The sequence below is a fragment of the Nannospalax galili genome, unplaced genomic scaffold (genome assembly GCF_000622305.1).
Source record: "Nannospalax galili isolate Female #2095 unplaced genomic scaffold, S.galili_v1.0 scaffold294, whole genome shotgun sequence".
In the NCBI taxonomy this organism is placed as follows: Eukaryota; Metazoa; Chordata; class Mammalia; order Rodentia; family Spalacidae; genus Nannospalax; species Nannospalax galili.
In genome coordinates, this window is record NW_008335053.1 from 127,603 (window position 1) to 148,098 (window position 20,496).

General features: G+C 45.3%; 1 protein-coding gene and 1 long non-coding RNA gene across 4 annotated transcripts in view; one reads left to right on the top strand and one right to left on the bottom strand.

The window, feature by feature from the left end:
- Positions 1-5,668: 5,668 nt before the first annotated feature.
- On the bottom strand, positions 5,669-8,828 carry LOC103731364. Of its 2 annotated transcripts, none has more exons than XR_001872367.2 (3): positions 8,211-8,817; positions 7,890-8,061; positions 5,669-5,760 (listed from the first exon to the last, which is right to left on the bottom strand). It is a non-coding gene; the product is annotated as an uncharacterized LOC103731364 (long non-coding RNA). The 2 variants fall into 2 exon arrangements; XR_607137.3 differs by lacking the exon at positions 5,669-5,760 and adding an exon at positions 5,767-6,126 and having other exon boundaries at positions 8,211-8,828.
- A 42-nt stretch (positions 8,829-8,870) lies between these two features.
- Positions 8,871-20,496, top strand: part of Qsox1 (quiescin sulfhydryl oxidase 1) — a 41,682-nt gene continuing 30,056 nt past the window's right edge. Inside the window, exons 1-2 of one of the 2 annotated variants that reach the window (XM_008829737.3) lie at positions 8,871-9,251; positions 17,035-17,135. In XM_008829737.3, coding sequence (XP_008827959.1) covers positions 8,981-9,251; positions 17,035-17,135 — 372 coding nt within the window. In that variant the 5' untranslated portion in view covers positions 8,871-8,980. The remainder of the gene's footprint in view (positions 9,252-17,034; positions 17,136-20,496) is intronic. The other variant, XM_017797310.2, reaches the window with a different exon arrangement.

Below are 20,496 nucleotides of genomic sequence, written 5' to 3' on the forward strand. Positions count from 1 at the left end.
CGTATTGATTCAACTGTAAACCTAACAATTTACAGCCAATTTTGAAAGAGATGCCTCTTAGCTCTGGAAATTGTTATTGAATATGTCAATGCTGTTGTAATGAAATGCTTCTTCTAATTATATGGTTATTAAATAAATAATTAAAAAAAACTTCCCACCTTCAGTGGTCCCCAAGTCAAGCCCTTGGGGAGCCCACGGCCAGGTCCAATGGCACAAATCACTCCATGCCATCCTCTTGTAGTCATGGCTGTCCACCACCTCAATTACCACTTCTGTCCTCACTGCTATTGTCCTTCCATCTCTTCCCCTTTTCAGGGGCACATATAGACCCTGACATGCACTGGGGCTTGGTCTCACTGGTTCTCTAATGTCTTCTCATTTATTCCCTGCATGTATAATCTAAATGTACTTGCTACACAGGGCATGAGGGGCACACCTATGTGAGGTGCGCATGTCCACAGGCCCATATTCCACCAGCCCACCAGGCTCTGGCATCATCCTGATGTCTCCATCCATGGTCAGCTCCCATGGTCCTTTCTCCATCTTCATTTTCTTACTCTCCACATCATCCTCTGTTGGGTCCGGTTCAAGGACTCCTTTCTGACTATGGGTTCAGCATGCTTTCACTCATTCTAGGCTCAGGGTCCAAGACGCTGGTCCTATGAGGTGGCCATGGCTAAAGCTCTGTTAAAAGGCAGCTTGAGTGGATGTTCTGGCTGGACAGTGCTGACCAACAGGGCTATGCTGGCTGGGGAGGGGGGTACCTGCTGAGCATGCTTGCTGAGCCTTCAGAATGGCTAACTTTTAAAGAGATAGTCAATACCAATTGTTGGTATGCATGTAGTACAGTCAGAACTCTTGAGCAGTGTTGACAGACATATAAAATGGTACACATTGAGCCTATGACCCAGAAATCCCACTCCTGGGTATTTTTGTAAGAGAAATGAAAATAGGAAATACAAAAAGACTTACAAGAATAGTTATAACTGCTTTTCTTATGAGAGTCAAAAATAGCCCAAGTTTCCACAAATAGGAGAATAAACTGGTACATTCATAGAATGATAATGGCTGTGTCAGTTCTTCCAAAGGTAAACATAAAATTTAAGTTATTTTAAGTTATGAAACTCAGCAATTCCACTCCTATAAATAACCAAGAGAAATGGAACTTACATACAAAAAGCCCTTGTTGGCATGAAAGTTGATAGTAGCATTATTCAGAACAGTTCAGAGGGGGAAACAATTCAAATGCCTGCGGGCTGATAAATGGATAAATGCTAGTTTGACTTCAAGGAACTGCAAGAGGAAGAATTAATCTCAAAGATATTATGCTGAGCAAAACCAGTTAGACACAAAAGACCTACCTATGGTATGAGTTCATTTATGCAAAGTTCTAGAACAATCAACATTAAATTATTGTGACAAAAAGCAGATCAATGGTTTATCTAGGGCTGGGGGTAATAGTGGGGATGGATGAACTTCAAAGTGCATAAGTGGCTGGGAATGACAGCATAAACCTGTACTTCCAGCACTCTGAGGGCTGAGGCAGAAGGATTTTGAGTTGAAGGCCAGACTAGATCCCATAGACTCTTTCACAAAGCAAACATATAAACAAAGTATATAAGGGAACTATACTGAGTTATAGAAATGTTCTGTAATTTGATTGTGCTGATAACTATACAGGTATGTACATTTCTTCAAAACATTAAAATGTACACTCAGATGGATAGATTTTATTATTTGTAAATTATACCTCAAAAAAAGTTAATTTTTAAAAATAATTCGTGAGGGGCTGGAGAGATGGCTCAGCAGTTAAGAACACTGGCTGCTCTTGCAGAGGAACTGTGTTCTATTCCCAGCACCCACGTGGCAGCTAACAACCATCCATAACTCCAGTTCCAGGGGAATCCAATGCCCTCTTCTGACTCCTGTGGGCATCGCACAAACATGGGTGCACTTGCATACATGCAAGCAGTATACTCAAAAATAATAATAAAATATTTTTTAAAAGAATAATTCTTGAGCATTGAAAACAGGGTCATAAATTAGAAACTTACACAAAATAAGAATACACTAAAAATAATAAAATTTTTAAAAAATTCTTGAGCATTGAAAAACAGGGTCATAAATTAGAAATGTCTTTTACCACCACTACAACCATCTCAGAGGTAACATAACAGGTCATACTGGCAAATTCAAAGCCCTAAAGAGTCTGTGCTTCACTTATTCATCCCTTCATCATTTTATTTTTATTTTTATTTTATTTTCTTTGAGACAGGGTCTTACAATGTAGCACTGGTTGGCCTGGAACTTGATATGTAGACCAGGCTGGCCTCAAACTCACAGAGATCAGCCTGCCTATATCTCTACAGTGCTGGGACTAAAGGCATGAGGGAAAAGCTGTGTTTCATATGTGGACTTTGTCAAGGGTCTAAACAAGTCTGATGCTGGTAATGGGAAATGGGGCTCACTTGTGGAACCATAGCTGAACACATTCACAGATGAGAACTATACACTAAGAATTGCTGTTGCACTCATTTTATAAAAGAAAAAGAACCAAAGCCTAGAAAGGCGAAGCCAATTGAAATTCAAGGATTAATAGACTCCAGAGACAAATGTCCATTTACTATACTCCTGCATCTTCCCAGAGCGTTCCCAAACTGGTAACTTCAGGGAATGTGTCTCTGCTGTAGCCTCAGCTGACTGCCTTTTAGGACAGTCCTTGCTCCCCACCAATTTCCTTCCTCCGTATACACATACACACAGTGTGGCTTTTGATATGTACTAACATCCATATACTTGGGAAAAGTTGATAAATTCTGTCCTTTCATAGAAATAGTGATATACTTATTTGTTATATTTATCTGTTACACAAGAACTGTGCCATGTGTCCTAAGTCATAGCAGGAAAACATTCTGTTATAACATCTACTCCACAGCATAAAGCTCCTCCAAACAAACCTCACAGTATCACAAATTTGTCAAGGTCTCCTGAAGCTTTCTATGGAGAAAACTAGACACACTCCACATTAGCCACTCAATAGTGTGCCTTCTTGCCTTTTACATCAAGCCTTTTGATGGTGGTTTGCAAGTTCCCAAAAAGCCTGACATTCTACTTTTTTGTTTGTTTTCGTTTGAGACAGGATCTCCCCCTGACCCCTGCTGGCCTGGAACTCACTCTGTAAACCAAACTAGCCTTGATCTCACAAAGATCTGCCTGCTTCTGCCTCCCAAATTCTGGGATTAAAAGTATGCACCACCACGCCTGGCAATACTTTTTTATTTTTGATGCTAGCTCTTACAAGTGTGTGTAAATGTGTGTATATGTGTGGGGGGGGTGTTCCTTTGACTTGCCATTAGTAACCTGGGGATGAGGGAAACGCTACCTGACTATAGGACTCTATCCCAAATATCCTTTTCACATGCCCCTTCTCAGTTCTTCAGTGTCAAGCATGGTAGCACATGCCTATAATCCCAGCATTCAGGAGGCTGAGACAGGAGGATCATGAGTTAGAGGACCTGGGCTATACAGAGTCACTGTCTCAAAAAAAGAAAAATCTGAACTTCAGTAGTTTTGTTGGAATGTCTTACAAAAATGGACTCTGCTATTGCCTTACTGTGTGAGTTTGAACAAGTCCCTGTACTTTTCTGGGCCTTTGTTTCCTTTAGGGATATAAAATAAGGCAATTGAACTAGGCGCGACTAGGAAGGTATGAGCATGGAAGGAACTGCTTAGCTCCTTTCTTCTGCTGGCTTGTTCTCTGTGGTAGCTGGGTAGGTTTCTAGCCACTTCCTCCTGCACAGGAGGCTCATGAAAGAATGCTCAAGAATTTGTGTTTTCTGCTCCTGTTTCTACAGCCTGGAAAGGCTCCAAACTAGGTACTGTATTCTCCATTCGCCACCCTCCTCTCACTGCCTTTCATCTTGGGTGCCAGCTTCTGTGGACTATATAATCAAAGCACCCTCTCTCAGGCTTTGATTGGATTTGGCCAATAGGAAGCACTGGCAAGAGATCAGAGGACTAGAGAAGAGTCAGAAGTTATTCTTTCCTGGTGCTTCCCTGCTCTCTTGCTTCCTTGTAATTCCCCCACAGTGGCATTTTGTGGTAACAACTCCAGTTGTGTGGCTATAGCTCTCATTGGTTGCCCTCCCTCTCACTCCTGTTTAGGAGTGCTGACAGAATTTGCTGGTGTCGCCAGTCTCTAAGTTAGTTCTCTTTGCCTTGCACATGCCCTGTAAATGGTCCCTCCATTAAACCTGTTCAAGAAGTGTGATGGTTAATGCTGTCAACTTGACTAGATTTGGAATCCCCTAGGAGACACACCTCTGGGGACATTTCCACAGTGGTTTAACAGGATGGAAGACTCACCCTGAATGTGCGCAGCATGATCCCATGGGGTGGAGTTCCTTGATGGAATAAAAAGGGGAAATAGGGAAAGTGAGCTGGGCACCAGCATTGATTTCTCTTCTTGCCTGGGGATGAAATGTGACCAGCTGCCTTACCTTTCTGCTACCACACCTTCCCCACTATGGGGGACTGTATCCTCTAAAACCGTGAGCCAAATAACCCCTTCCTTCCTTAGTGCTGTTTTCAGTGATTTTTGTCACCATAATAAGAGTCACTAACACAGTAAGTCCTTTGAACATGCTTTCTCTTTCCTGCCATGCCTAACAGCCTCTTCCTAGTTCTTTACTAGAGACTTTCAGAACGAGGATACTAACACTCCAGCTATGGAAAATGCAAGTGTTTGGATACAGTTTGAGTATGCACCCCAAGGCTTCAAGTGTTGAAATCTAACACCCATGGTGAAGTATTAAAAGGGTAGAAACTTAGCATGGTGTGGTGGCATATACCTACAATTGCAGCTACTCAGAAGACTGAGGCAAGAGAGTAAGAGTTCAAGGACTGCCAGGGATACATAGATTTTTCAGCCTTCAGAACCCCCAAATAAAAATAAATCTCTTTTATTTATAGCCTACCCAGGATGTGATATTGTGTTAACAGCAAAAGAAAAGGAAATAACATCAGAAAGTTTATCTGGAAGTGAGTTTAAAGGGACAAAGCACAGGTGCCTTTTCTCTTGCTGGCACTTCTTCCAACTGCACACATCCCTTTGATTCTTGGTGCAGATAAGTGGAAAGTCATTTAGTGTTCTGTTACCTGGTGCCGTATTTTACGTATTTTACCAAACACTCCTTTGTTGCTCACCACAATTACCTGTATTTGTGGATAAGCTGCATTCTCCTCACCATCTATCTCAATAAATGTCCAAATTCCCTCTCTTCAATTCACACGTCATACAGGAATGTGTCACAAGTGGGAAAGTCACCAGGGCTGGTTTTATCAGTCTCCTCAACTGTAAAATGGTATTCTATCACCTCACAGAGTTAGCAAGGACTGAATGAGTAATGACTGTGGTGCTTCAAAGGTGGGTAAAAGCATCACCTCATGTTAGTACCCTCTCCTCTGAGTCAGCTTGGCCCACTCTCCTATCATCTGTGAATAGGAAGAAAAGGGGGCTTGGCTAGGAACGTCCTCCCATTCTCAGTGATTTCCTCAGTACTCCCTCCCCTTTCTATATCACATTTCTGAAAGATTTCTTTTACTGTAACTTTTTCATCCCAGGAAGTACCAGGAAAGGCAATAAGGTCAAGCTGTGACTCTTTTTTATTATTACATTTATTATTTATTTATTGTGTACCACAGAGGTGTGTGGAGATCAGAAGACAATCTTCAGGAGCCCTCTCCTGACACCTGTGGGTCCTGGGGATCAAAAAGATTGTCAGACTTGGTGGCAAGTGCCTTTACTTGCCCAATCTTTGATTCTTATTTTGTGCTAACTCTGGACCAACAGTTTTAAATGATGGCCCGGGGAGCCTACAGGTCCCAAGGAGCCCCACAGACCACAGAAAGTGGGCACTACTTCAGGCCCCTCTTGGCTTGCTGTTATCTGCTTAAGATTTCTTTCAAAACTGAACATTCTTCCAAAACTGAAAAATTGAAAAGGCTTGCTCTGCTGAGGTACTGAAAGCAAAGCACAGATTTACAACTCTCAGTCCTATTCTTTAGCCTCTTTGCCAAGAAACTTTCTCTCTTCAAATGTGTTGTATTCTTTCCATTTCTGATGCTCTGAAAGAGATATGCAAGCAATCAAGTCTTTGTGTATTTATCTACTTTGTCTTTCCCAGGCACTCTTTCTATTCAGCACACAAAGTCTCTTTAATTCTCAGGCCTCAGGGGAAGGTAACTACAACACTGTTTAACAATAGAGACATTTAAGGCACTTTTTATTGGCACCTGATCCAGCAGCTGTGGTACTTTGAATTCTTGGAATCCAAAATTACTAGGAACCACCTATTCTTATGACCAGGGTCAGGCCTGGTCCTAGTGGCTGCTATAAGGGAGGGAAGTAGGGCCACCAAAGCCCTGGACAGGGACAGAGCTACATGGCACCTGGAGTTGGCTTGGGGGGTGGGTTGGAAAGGAGCTAACATCTATCTCAATCAATGAAGTAATTTCCTTATGCAGTTTGAAATGCTGGGGAGAGAGAATATGAGTACTTGAAGCAAAAGCCCCAACTATTGGACCTCTGCCTGGAATGGCCTTATCTTAGATTGTCATGATGTTCTCTCCCATACTTTACTTGGGTCTTTGGTTTAAATGTTACCTCATGAGAGCTGCCTTAAAATTGGCTCCCCACAGCCCAGATCCTGCCTAACTCTTCCGCCTATTCAGACCGTACCATTCAGACCGTGCCATTCGTGTTCTCAGAAGACTGATCTTGTCTTCACAAATATGAAGGTGATACTGGGTTTTCTATGGTCACTTTTTGTAGCTCGGGTGCCCTGAGTTATTTTAAAGGGAGCCGGTAGTACTCAGAGAGGACTGCCACAGTGATCTCTTTCTTTTGTGTCTCTGGGTTAGCCTCTGAGGCCTTCAAGACTAGATTTATTACTCATTTTTTTTCAACAGAAAGTGAGTGGTGTCTTGGTGCTAGACATGCTCTAAATGTTAAGAATAAGGAGAGAAAAGTCAGGGGTGTGGAATTTATATTGGGGATAAAGAGATGATACACAAGCAAATATAGATTGGGTAATGACAAATACCATTAGGAAATATGGTTACAAAAGAGTTTTAGGGTGGTCAGGGACAGCCTGCCTTAATATTTGTAGGGACTGAGTCAATAATACAATTGAAAACCACATGTCATAGGTTTGTGTATTTAAAAACTAAACCACTGGGTGTAACAGGGCCTATCATCCTAGTTACTCTGGAGGCTGAGATGGAACAATCTAAATGTGAGGCCAGCCTGGGCTACGTAGCAAGACCCTGTCTCAAAAAACAAAACAAATTCTTATGTAAAATCCATACCCTTTTGGACTGGAGAGATGGCTCAGTGGTTAAGAGCACTGGCTGCTCTTGGAGAGGATCCAGGTTTGGTTCCCAGAACCACATGGCAGCTAACAGCTATCCATAACTCCAGTTTCAGGGGATTTGACACCTTCTTTTGACCTCCCTGGACATTGCACAACATAGGTGCACCTACCAACATGTAAGCAATACATTCATACACATAAAATATTTTTAAAAATTCATACCCTTTATGTAGACACGTATACCTTCATAATAAGACCGTTTTGGTTTTTTTTTTATTCTTGGACTCTTCTGAGATGTACACTGGTATGTGTTGGCTTTAAGGATAACTGGTTTCTGGCCTTCATCTTTCCCCTCCTATTAGCACCCAGCTCTGCTCCAGTGTGCCCACAAACTCTCAACATCCATCTTTGCACATCTGAACTTCATACACTCTTCCTACAAACAGCCTCTCCTTGTTTCCTCAAAAGGACAGACCTCAGGAAAAGGACAGTGCAGGCTATTTGCCTGATGCTTACCTGTTATCATAAAGGCAGTGTTGTAGGGTCTCAGGTACTCATAGCATAATTTTAAGACTGTAAGAGGCAGGAGTGTTGAGCGTGTACAAGCTGTTGGCACATGGGCTTTTTGCTTTGTGGAAACAGGCAGTAGCATTTAGAGCATGTCTAGCACCAAGACACCACTCACTTTCTGTTGAAAAAAAAAAAGAGTAATAAATCTAGTCTCGACACAAAAGAAAGAGATCACTGTGGCAGTCCTCTCTGAGTACTACCGGCTCCCTTTAAAATAACTCAAGGCACCCGAGCTACAAAAAGTGACCATAGAAAACCCAGTATCACCTTCATATTTGTGAAGACAAGATCAGTCTTCTGAGAACACGAATGGCACGGTCTGAATGGTACGGTCTGAATAGGCGGAAGAGTTAGGCAGGATCTGGGCTGCGGGGAGCCCTAGAATCAATGGCCCTAACAACCTCGGCGGTGACAGAATGAGAATGGCAAAGAAACCCAGATTCCACAGCAATGGAGCCCAGCCGTCTGTGGGAAGGGGGCTTATTTACCCACGAATAGGAAGCCCTCAGGTAGTGGCTCCCTAGATTGGACGGCCACGGCCCGCTGAGGCGTGGGTGCTTCTGACTCCGTACCTCATGGCTCTTTTCTCCACCTATTTCGAATCCCCACTATCAAATTGTGTGAAAGGGCCCTGGGAACCTTCCAGGGACAGCACAAATCAGTAAGGTCCAGTCCAAGGGACTCCGCTTCCGTCCGATACGGGGGCCGCGAGTGGCCAAACTTCGCTCGGCGCCCCGCGGCCCGCGTCGCGGCCTGTGTCCAGCGAGCACTCTCCTTTCGCTCACGGCTAGGGCTCCCGGGCTGGGGGGCCTGAAGCTCTCTGGACCACCTGGGCGCCGGTCCCAGGTCACGCCGCAGGGATCGAACGCGGCGATCCCTACACTGGACTGGGGACAGCAGCGGCTCGGGGGGGCGGTGCCGGTCTCGGGGCGGGGCCACGTGGCTCCTCCTTGCGGGCGGAGGCCTGAGGTGCTCGGCGGCCACCGGGTACCGACTGGTCACGAACTTGTGTGAGGTGGACGTTCCTGCCGCTGAGAATGAGGGGGTGCGGCCGCCGTTCTGGGCCGCCGTCGTGGCTGCTGCTGCTGCTGCTGCCGCCGCTGTGGCTCACGGTACCGGGTGCTGGCGCGGCCCAGCTCTCGGTGCTCTACTCGTCCTCCGACCCGCTGACGCTGCTGGAGGCGGACACGGTGCGCCGGGCGGTTCTCGGGTCCCGCAGCGCCTGGGCGGTGGAGTTTTTCGCCTCCTGGTGCGGCCACTGCATCGCCTTTGCCCCGACGTGGAAGGCTCTGGCCAACGACGTGAAGGGTGAGAAGTCCCTGGCCTCCGCTCCGGGGCTGGCCTCGCTACCTGTCCCACCAGCCGTTCCCCCATCGCACCCCTGGCATTCAGAGCCCTCAGTTCGTTTTTTCCATCTCGCTGTGGTTCATCCTCTCTCGGATTGCTGTCTCTGTCTCCGGGAGGGGGTCTCTTTTGTTCCTCTTGCTCCTCCTTAGAGCTTTCTGTAGCCTAGCTTTATGCCAGTGCCGGTCTTCTCGCCCAGGGACCCATGTTGCCTTCTTGCCAAGTTCTCTAGTTGCAGTGGGTCAGTGCTAACAAGGAAAGGAAGTTGACATTCATTCTGCCACCCCCACCACCTTTCTCCACCCTTGGCTAATTGACACAGCTGGTACACAGATGTCCTTTCTCATCCTTATCTTTGAGGTGGGGTGCCTTCAACAGGCAGCTTTCCTGTTTTCAGTTTGTCTATTTCCAGTCAAGGCTTCTCTTGATCTGCTGTTTCTAGCTCCTTAGCTTCCCATTCACGGCTTTATCTCTCTTCCCTTTGATCTTGGACTCACTCTAGCTTTTAACCCAGTGAGACCAGACACTATAGGTCTATGATGTGTGTTTGGCCTTTGCTCCATGTTCCATTCTCTGGCCTGGACATTAAGACTATGTTGATTCTAAGTTGCCAAATATGAGAACTACTATTCATTTAGTAACAGCCTAAGGGGTAGGGTAGCAGGATAAGAAAAAACACAAAATGTATAGAGATTTTAAGGGGTACTGTTATAGGAATGTTGAAATGTCTAAACTTAAAAACTTGAGCTCTAAAGCTGAAGGAATATATTCGGTAATAATGGTAATTAATATATACATTGAGTGCTTAGATAGCAGAAACCCCACTATGAACTGTACGTGCTTCCTTTCTGCAATTTTTTTTTTTTAGGTCTTTTTGAGACAGGATCTCTCTGTAGTCCCAGCTGGCCTGGAACTTGCTATGTAGACCAGGCTGGCCTTGAACTCACAGAGATTCACCTGCCTCTGCCTCCCGAGTGCTGGGACTGAAGGTGTGCACCACTACACCCGGCTCTTTTCTGCAATTTAAAGGTTGTATCACACACCTGCCTAACCCAGGTAGTGGGTATTTGCAGGGGCAGGAGTGGCATGGTGATAGTAAATTGTTTCTAGTTTGCTGCTTTTCTATGCAGCTACATCCTGAGTATGGTATCAGGGCACTAGCAGAGCACTTCACCTGAAGTGGTCAGTGAACAAAAGCTTTTGGAAGCATCTTAGGGAATAGACATTTCTAGAAAGGAGAACTAGAACTTCTGTGGTATTGGTATTTCTTGATAAACTCAACTGTGTGTAGTAAAATAATGTAGATGTAGTTTTCAAACTTAGTCTCCTTCTTCCCCTGAGCAGCTTGCAAAATGGTTACTGAAGTGGTCAGATGGAATGATGCCTGTGCTTTTAGCCATCTAACACTGGAGAATCATTTTAAACAACACATATAAGACTTTTTACCTCCAATTTATACTTGCCCACATGCCTCTTTAGTCCCATCACCCACATCTATTTTAGTGATGTCAACACATCTGGTCACAGAAGGAGGGAGAAAGAATGTGGAACACTAAAGGGAAGTCATATGGGGACAGTGTGGGCCTGGACAACACTGTTCCCAATAAAAGTTCCCAATCAGTTTCCACTTTGAGTCTCTAAGAGGTCTTTAAGGCTGCATATGGACTCATTCTAGAGGATTCTTGTGTTTTATTTTCAGAGTGTTGAAGGGAAAGATTAACTTCCAGCTGACTCACACATTTGGCCCCTTGCAACCCAGAGTTTTCCCATGAGTTGTATTTCCAGGTACTGACCCAGTCTGCTCTTAGATGAGGGTTGCCATTTCTATAAGGTTCTTGCCCCAGTGCATGAAGCGATAGTCTTTCCTGAAAAGAAAAGCAAAAGCAAATCTTAACTTCTGAAAGGAGAAATGGAAACACCAAAGTATATGGAGGTAAACCAAGAGAAATGGGAGATAGGAGGTTTCAGTGGAAACTGGGGGGTCTTTTTCAAGCCATGGGGGTGAGTCATTCCTTAACAAGATTGTGTAGGTGGAGGGCAGTGGCAGAATCTGGCACTGGCCTTCCATGCCAACCGAAGGGGAGTTCCCTGCTGAGAAGTTAGGATTGGTCTCACTTCTGTGTTCTGAGATTCCCAGAGGAAGTATGGTTTGGGGCTAGCAGACAGCAGCTCTCATATCACTCTGGGCCATGCCACAATGTTGCTCTGTGCTGATACACGTATCTTAGGGTAGGAACAGAGAGAGTGTGTGGAAGATATGAGGGGAGAGAAGAATCTTGTAATCCTACCCAGCTGGCTTTAGGAATTTAATCTGACTGGATAAGATTTGTTTCTTCAGAGACTTGGATGGTAGGTTCTCTGGGACAGTGCACTTGTTCTTTTCCCTTCCTGTTCTAGAATAGCTCCTGTTGTTTGAGAAATTGAGTGTGTCCAGTTGGGAAATTCATTACTATTCACCAGCTAATCAGTCATTAAGTATTTGTTGAGTCACAGAGCATTGTTTACATAGCAGTTGGGACAATGAACTACACACAGCAGGAAAACTGACAAGAGTATGAAGCTGTGTTTGAAAAAGACAGGAGTGGTTCAGCCATTTCTCATTGTAGGAATTCAAGTAAGGGGACAGTCACAGAAGGATAATCTAGTTACCAAAGGCCTACATTCAAGTAGTTATTACATACTTGGCTTATGTCAGCACTTTGCTAAGGACTTTTAATCTTTACCTAAGAAAATATCTGAGCCGTGGATGAATCTTCCTCCTCTCCACCCACCTCCTTCATTTATTTGGCTCATGATTCTGGAGGTTCAAGTTCACAGTAGGGTACCCTATTGCTTTGGGCCTTTGGCAAGGGTAATACATCATGGCAAAAACAAATGTCAGAGTGAGTGCTCACACTCTGAACTGGAAAACAGAGCAAAGAATGTCTTTTAAAAACATTAACAGATAAGTATCATGATATAGATGCTGGTAGAGGTTCTTGACCTAGCAATTTCTGACTCCCTAGCGTGGGCAAGAAGAGAGATGGTTGGAGGAAGTAGGGTTCTCCATGTAGGAAAATAGCTTGTGTAAAGCCACAGAGATTTGTAAGGCGTGCATGCTTGAACTTCAGTGAGCTTTGTTGTCTTTGCCTTTCTTTCCTTTTGAGGGCACAGGTGACATCTCCTATTCACATCCCTGTGATATCTAGCACAGAGCATGGTAAAGGGTAGGAGCCCACTCAGGACAGCCAATGGCCTAAGCCTCACAGGATTCCAAATGATGGTGTGAAAAGCAGAACTTTCTGCTGGTACTGTGGTTTCTCTTGACCCAGACCTAGATTGCTAGTCACATGTCATGGGTAGAGGAGGCATTTTGTCCATCCGATGACCTCACTGCTTAGAAGTCTTCAACATGGAGTAAGGAAGAGATGTGTTAGTGATGGTACTGTATCAAGTAGCAGGCATGATGTAAACTGTCTGTGCCAGGAGGACTCCTGAAAACTTGGGTGGGGAGTCAGGAACTGATGACAAGTAATGCCTAGTTACCAGATCTTGCTGGCTCTTGGTGGTTTGAGTAAGCCTGTACCTCAAGCTTGCTTAACATTCAGAAGTAGCATGGCCATTTTTCTTGCTAAGAGTTTGCCATCCAGAACCTGAACAGTTTTCAGAGCTGGAAAAGGGCAATAGAGCCCATCAGACCTGGCCTTCTGACCCGTGAAGAGCTAAGGCCCAGAGAAGAGGCTTGAGGAGCTTATGCCTCAGCCAGGTGTGATTCTGAGTCACTCTTTTGCCTCAGGGTGTAGTACTCTTGTGCAGTAAGGAGTTGGGGAGGTTAACCTGCCTGGGTCTCTAGAAGTTTGTGTAAGGGCACAGCAGAACTCCTACCAGAGGATGACCTCTCACCCATTACTCCAAAATTTATAGGTCTCTTGGCTCCCCAATCCCCCTACCTTTCCACTGTCCAATTCCCATTTACTCTATTAGTCGAAAAATTGCTCTTCCCAAGTCTAATTGTAATAGGATTTTTTTTCCTCAAGACTGGATAGGAGCTGGGTGTGGTGGCACATACCTTCAATCCTAACATTTGGGAAGCTGAGACAAGCAGATTTCTGTGAATTCAAGGCCAGCCTGGTCTATATAGTGAATTCCAGGCTAGCCAGTGCTACATAGTGAGTCCCTGTCTTAAAAAAAAAAAAAAAGTAGGTGGGGTAATGGTATTAAAGTGACAAACACCAGAAGGCCTCTCTGGTCCAGACAGAAAAGCACTTAATGTTCTACCACCCAGCTTCACTCTAGCAAGGGCACTCAGGTAAAGCAAATTTAAATATTTTAATTGGCTTTTATCTGTGATTCTAGAAGCCTGAAATGTTTCATTCATTCATCAGAACCAGTGTTCTGATGCACTGAGCAGGGGGTGTGGCTTTACAGACGGCCGGAACAGAGAAGAAAAAATGGATTAGTCATTTCATAGTAATTTTCCTCGTAAGCTTTAAAGCAGACAGACTTCATTATCATGTTGGCTAAAACCAGCCTTTTGGGGGATTTGGCTATTATTTCTCCTGATCTCTTGAAAGGTCAGATAACTTGGTTTGGTGGCATGGAACTTTAGCGTGAATTGATTTCATTTTGATTTGGCCTACTGGGCGTAGTACATGAGCTCAGTCCCAACCAAACCAGTGACCTCCTGTAAATTCTATTTAACATACTAGAAATCATGAATATCCAAGTCTACAGTACTCAGTGTCAAACTATAGCTATATATGACATTACAGCTCGTTAGGATACTGACACTGAGAGTCCTGAAAAACATCCTTTGTCAAAACTTTCTTAGAATCTAACTGGCCCTGGCTTTCTCCGCCAACCCCCCCCCCCAAAGACTGAGGCAGGTCTAAAGAGGCACTGCTTTTATTTGAAAGCCCGAAAAACCTCCCTTTTTAAAACCTTTTGTAGAACCCACCTGCCCCTGGTTTCCCCCGCCACCCCCCCCCCCCAAGACTGAGGCAGGTCTAAAGAGGCACTGCTTTTATTTCATACAGCATAGGAGATCAGGCATGAAGAAAGACAAATGCAACCCCAGGCATCAACCTTTCCTCATGTCCTTTCCTGCTGACCTGTATCTCTGGCCTTACCACATCCCTATTGGAAAAGAAATATAACAGCTGTCATGTCCTCCTAGGCATGAATCCTGTGTTCATAATTTATTTACTATGCCTTCAGCATGGTTATCTGATCTGTTTTACAGTTGAGGAAAGCAGATTTAGAGATAAATACCTTCTTACTTCCTCATAGGGTTGTTGAGAGCATTGGACTAGGTAAATTGAGCACATGATAAACTTACTACCTGTGCTGATAACATCACCCTTTAAGTAAGCCTGAAGTCCAGACTTCTGCCAGTTACAGAGACTTACTAGAAAGCACAACTATTTCTGCCACTCTCTCTTGGAGAAGGCTATAATTGAAGCAAAGAGCATATACATAAAGGTAATGCTCTGCCTCTGGTGAGGTGGGGAGAGGAACAAGGTGGCTTATCAAGTCTGGTAGGCCTTTCAAACTGGGAGACTATTGCATCTATATCTTCATTTGCAGAGTAGGGGATGTGATGTCCACATCAAAGGGTAGCAGTGGAGTGTGATGATACAGAGTGTCCCATCCTTTCTTCTTCCTATGTGGTACATACTGATACTTCTTGAAAACAACCAGGCCTGTACTGTGGTTCTCCCCAGAACAAGGTGGCCAGAATCCTAGAGGCAGAACAAAAAGTATCAAGCTTAGAGAATGCCAGATAGCCTAGGAGATGACCTGTGTATCTCACTAGCCTTCAGTCTCATTTGGCAGGGGCACAGAAGGGACTTAGTGCACTTTTGCCTGTGATCCAGTACAAAACCCTGGACTTCACCAGTGGACAGCTCTTGGCGAGCTCTTCTATGACTTGCTGTTTCTTTAAAGGATATATAAGGAATGAACCCAAGCGTAATAATAGGTGACTGATTTAACTCCATCTGCTACCTTGACTGAGGAAAGACTGAGGTTGGAAGCAAAGAGAGAGGTTTTGTTTTGTTTTGTTTTGTTTTATAGCAGCAGAGATGTCAAGAGCTGAGAGCTGGCCCTGGCCTGGGTTGACTGTGTAGTTCAGTAAACATTCACTGCATGCCTAGTGGGCTGTTAGGCAGCAGGGGTACAAACCCTCAGAGACAACCGGGGATGATCAGGTTGTCATCTTGTGGGTCTCTGAACTTTGGGTACATGAGGGAGCTCTTCCTAGGAGATAGTACTAGTCCAAGAGTTGGACTTGACAAAGGAAGTTTGCAGGAAGAGTCAATAAAGGCAGCTGAAAAGAGGCCCTTGCTTCTAGGGACTGCCTGGAGATAGGTTAGAACTGTGCTTTCAGGGAAGGAGGAAACGTTTGTCTTTCCTTTGGAGAAATGCTAAGAGGGGCTACATATGTGGACAGAGATCAAGACTTACTTGCCTTATGACTCTTAAGTTTTCCTCTAAAGGTATTCAGATCCACCAAAGAGTATTGAATAGAAGGTAGCACGGTCAGAACCACAGGTAGAAGAGATGAGTTGGTGGCTGGAGAGGCCCATAAAGGGGAAAGCACATTAGAACCTCACTGGTGTGATTATCCCATGAGACCTGCTGTGGAAGACTGCATGAGCTCACTGGGCATGGAGGATAGCTTAGAAGGGAGGTGAGTAAAGAAGCTAAGTCAGGTGTCCAAAGCACTTAGGACAGGAATAAGGAGGTAATGGGGACTTGAGTAGTTAAGAGACTCTGGAGGGAGGATAGACGGGATTTAGAGTCAGGTTAGCGAGTACCTGTGCACAGACTACCTGATTCTGCTCCTATTAAGGGGAACCAGCAGTGGCGGGGTGAGACTAGAAAAACCTATGCCTTGATCCACAGGACTAATCTCTTTAATGCACCTAATCTTGGAGGTCTATACTACATAATTTGAAACCAGCTGCTGCCTTCTCAGAGTTTTTGTGGCCTTGTGTGTGTGTGTGTGTGTGTGTGTGTGTGTGTGTGTATCTTGCTCTCTACCTGGAGTGGAACTTTGGAGCCCCTCACCTGGATCAGTGTTCAGGATAGCAGCTGGATATGAGTTGGTTTTTCTCTTTCGTAGTCTGTGGTCTGTGCCATTGTTCTTCCTGTTACTTTCCCAGAGAGAAGCCTGTAGTCTAGGAACCTGAAGAGGAAGCATGGTTGATCTTACATGGTTAATCTTCCTTACCTCAGGGCTTCCCTCTCTGTAGTTTCCAGATTCCTCTGTCTTTGCCCTCCCCTAGGATTATGCCCCTATTTTGGCCAGAGCCCCAGAAGCCTCTCTGGAGGGTCCACTGGGGAACACCACCCCCCTCCAAGGCATGTTTTCCATCCTGTGGAACTGATCAGCTGCTTAGGCAGCCCTTAGGGAAAGAGGCAATACTGGAACTTTTCCTGGGGGCCAGGTTCCTCATTCATCTCCTCCAACCCCTCCAGCCCCAAGCCACACCCCACTGAGCACTAGGGGAACACAGATACCATTACAAGGCAATATACTTATGCTGTCTAACTGTATCCTAAACATGGTCCTGTCTTGTGAGGTTCTGCATGAATGCAAACTAAAGGGACTATCTCAGAGGTCCTTTTCTGAGGAAGGTAGGACTTTTCTCATAGAAGGTTTGGGGCAGGGTACTTGGAATTAGTGGCAGTGGGATCTCACATAGAGGAGCTGCAGAAGGGTGCCAGCTCCTTTTGCTTAACAGAATTTTCTTTGTCCTTTCAGAGTGGAGTCCAGCACTGAATCTTGCTGCCCTGGACTGTGCTGATGAGACTAATAGTGCTGTCTGCAGAGACTTCAACATCCCTGGCTTCCCAACTGTGAGGGTGTGTGATAAGGATGGGAGGGTGGGACTGAGGGTGATGCCCTGTGCTTCCCTGGCATCTGTGTAGACTGCTGCATCTGAGGGGCCTTCCAAGCTCTAAGGGGTCTCCCAGTGTTTCTGGGCCTGGGTTTTTTTTTTTAATTCCTAGCCTTTGGAGCACTGTCCCACTATCTGATGAAACACCCGCTTTAGAGATAGAGGCCGAAAAGAAAGAAGCTTATTTGGTTTAAGAAAGTCTGCCTCATGAAGGAAAGGGCCCTTTGTGGATATATTGGGAGGGGTGGATCTCAGCTTTGAGTTGTAAGGTAGTCATCCATAGGCTGGTGAGTGCTGCTAGCACTCAAGGTTCTCTTTAATTCTTCTCATGTCTGACCTCCCATCCTTGGAGGTCTGACCTCGTTCTGTCAAATCAGGATATAGACTATAACCCACCTCTGGGCAGGATCAGCCTCTGGGAAACCAGTGGTTCTTTAGAGACACTGGCAAGCTTCATCTTTATCAAGCAAGAGATTTTATCTGCAAGTGCTTAAGAGGGACTTAGAGGTTGGTAGCTTCATCCTCACAGTTGAAATGCCCAGTGCCTCAGATGGTAGAGATTTTAGGCATAGGAGTTACCACACCCAGAGCATGAGAGCTTATATCCCAGTTCTTCAAGAAAGTAGCATGAGCTCTCTGATGATATTGGTGTACCACAGGGAATCAACAACCTAATGTCTGAATGATTTCCTCAAACAAGGCCCTACATAGCTCATACTGACAAGGCTACTGCAGTTATAGTGAGAGTCCTCCCAGGGTTCAGCCTCTATCTACCAGATTGGGATCTAGAAAAGCAGTTTCTTCTATAGCCATTAAGAATAATCAGGAAATGCCTTTGAAAGTTGAAATGCCAAGTGTTGTTGGTGGAACAAGATATCTCTGAGCTTGAGGGACATCAAGTTTCAGTCAGATCATTGAGCTGAAATTCAGCCTAATTACCCCAGCAGTCTGATCTCCAGGAGTGCCTCACTCTGACTCTTACTGGATTCAGGGGCTTTACAGCCCACTGGAGGTCCCTTCCTAAATGGCACAGGAGCCAGGCTCATGCTCTAAAGCCAGGCTTGTTCAAGTATGTCAAGACAGCAGCCACTAGGTCCAGAGAGGCTGCTTATCAAAGTCAGCCCTTTAAATAGAAAACTTCCTCAGCCCTAAGATATATAGCAAATACTTACATAGGAATGACCTGTTCCTAGTACAGGGCTAGAGTGAGCAGCACTGAGCAAGAAGCTGTGAGAATACCAGGATGGCAACAGGAGCAGTCATCCACAAGCTGATAGTTTTTCCTCAGTGAGGCCTGCCAACAATGGAAGCCACCCTGCCCAGCCCCAGGGAGGGCCTGGCATTCATACAGAGGCCAGTCAAGATATCCATTTTGGGTTCTGTAGGGCCTGACACCTGGAGCTTTATATTCAGCCTGGAAGAGGCTGGGCCCCTGAATGTGAGGAGGAGGCCCAGGCAGTTGCAGGTCCAGAGATCCTCAGCACCTACCCAAGTCACGCAGCTCACGAACCTGGATGCCTCAAGTGATGAATCACTGTACCTGCCCAGCTGGCTGTGAGAGATACTGGGAGGGCCCTTACCTGGTCATCCTGGCTTTCCCTTACTTCTAGACAGGTGACACCTGGCTGGGCCAGTCTGGTAGTCAGCTGTCCATTCTCCCAAGACTGGTGTCTGGCCTCCCTTGGCAAGGCCTACCATACCTTCCCTGAGGAACCTGTAGCCATGTTTTACTTAAGGAGAAGCACTCTGTGCCCTGTCTTGAGCACTCTAGACTATGGTCAGGTGGTCCAAGTTGTTGCTATGTTTCTGCTTTAAGACCCTATACAGTGCATTTCAAGTTATTCTTACTTTAGCCTACATCAGGAAATATACATTTTACATTGTGATTCAAAATTTGGTTTGTGTTATCTCTTACTGAAGCAAACATTTTGTGATATTTTGATATTTTTTGTTATACTTTAAAACATTACTGTCTTTTACTAACTTGATTTTACAACTCACTACTATTGTTGAAATAGGACTCAAATAGATTTCAGTTCTCCAGAGATTCTGGCCTATTGAGGCCTAATGTGCATATAAACACATTGGCCAGGCACCTGCTCCCTGGAAAGCAGAACAGATTTGAAAGTTCTGCCAGCTGCCAACAGTCCAGACAGATAGCCCTGTTGCCCTGTCTCCTACCCTCTGGGGATCAGAGTGTGTCTTTGCTCACTACCTATAGAGGCCATGACAGCGCTAGGTATGGACCCATTTTAGACAGGGAAGGAAAGAATGTTGCTGGTGTGATGAGGAAATACCCCCACAAATCTGGCCACTAAAGTGAGAGTCATTTTCCTCTGCCTCTGGCTTCTTGCTGCCATAAGCAAATGGTGAGCTTCCATTAGCCCAGCCAGTTCAGCAAATACCTGGTCCTGAAGACCAACCAGACTTCTGTTCTGTCAAGTCCCCATTAGACTAGAGCAGAGCTCCATTGGAAGAAAACAAAGATGCAAGGAAAGGAGAGGTTAGTTTTCAGATTTTGGCTGAACAAGCCCTAGGCTAGAGCAGAGCCCCTCATCAGGTAGTGGAAGGGGACCCTTTGTAGCCCAAGGCCTATAATGAGGATTAACTGGAACAGTGCATTGGAGCAAGAGCCTTCTGTCTAAGAGATTCTGATATTACTAATGCAGATTCACATCCATTGTGCAATTGCTCACTGCATGTGACTTAATGCCCCAGCCATGGGCCTCAGTTTTCCAGCCTGTGAAAATGGGATGATGCTATCTACTAATAGTATTGATGCTGAGTGTAAAGGGAGGTCTTACCCGTGAAAGTGCTGAGGAACTGGTGTTATTTGGATTTAGTAAATGTTAGTTTTCTTCCTGCTTCTCGCCCCCATATCTAGTGGTAACTCCTGTGTAGTGGGTGCATCCTAAGCAGCCCTGCCAACAGGAGCTATTGAGGGACTGTCAGGTGGGTATACAATGTTGTTCTCCCAGATGGGGGAAAGGAACACCCGGAAGAGGACACCATTGGCTAGCTGGTTGGGAGGCGTGGAGTGATCTGTGTGGTGAGTGCTAGAGGAGTTGGCCTTGCTTCCTGAGTTCTTTTTTTTTTGCTCATCAAAGAGGACTTCATGTGGGAGGAGGACTCCAAGTGTGTTTGAGTGGAATTGGTCTAGGACAGAGGAGCATGGTCAAGGCCACCACAGACTAGGTAGGTGAGAGCTAGAGCCCTGTGTGGCATGTTGAGGGAACCAGTCCTGTTGCAGAGTCTACTCTGAGGTTCAGGGGTGAGGGAAGGTAGGAGCCCAAGAAAGGCAGGTCCTTGAGAGACAGGCAGAGTGT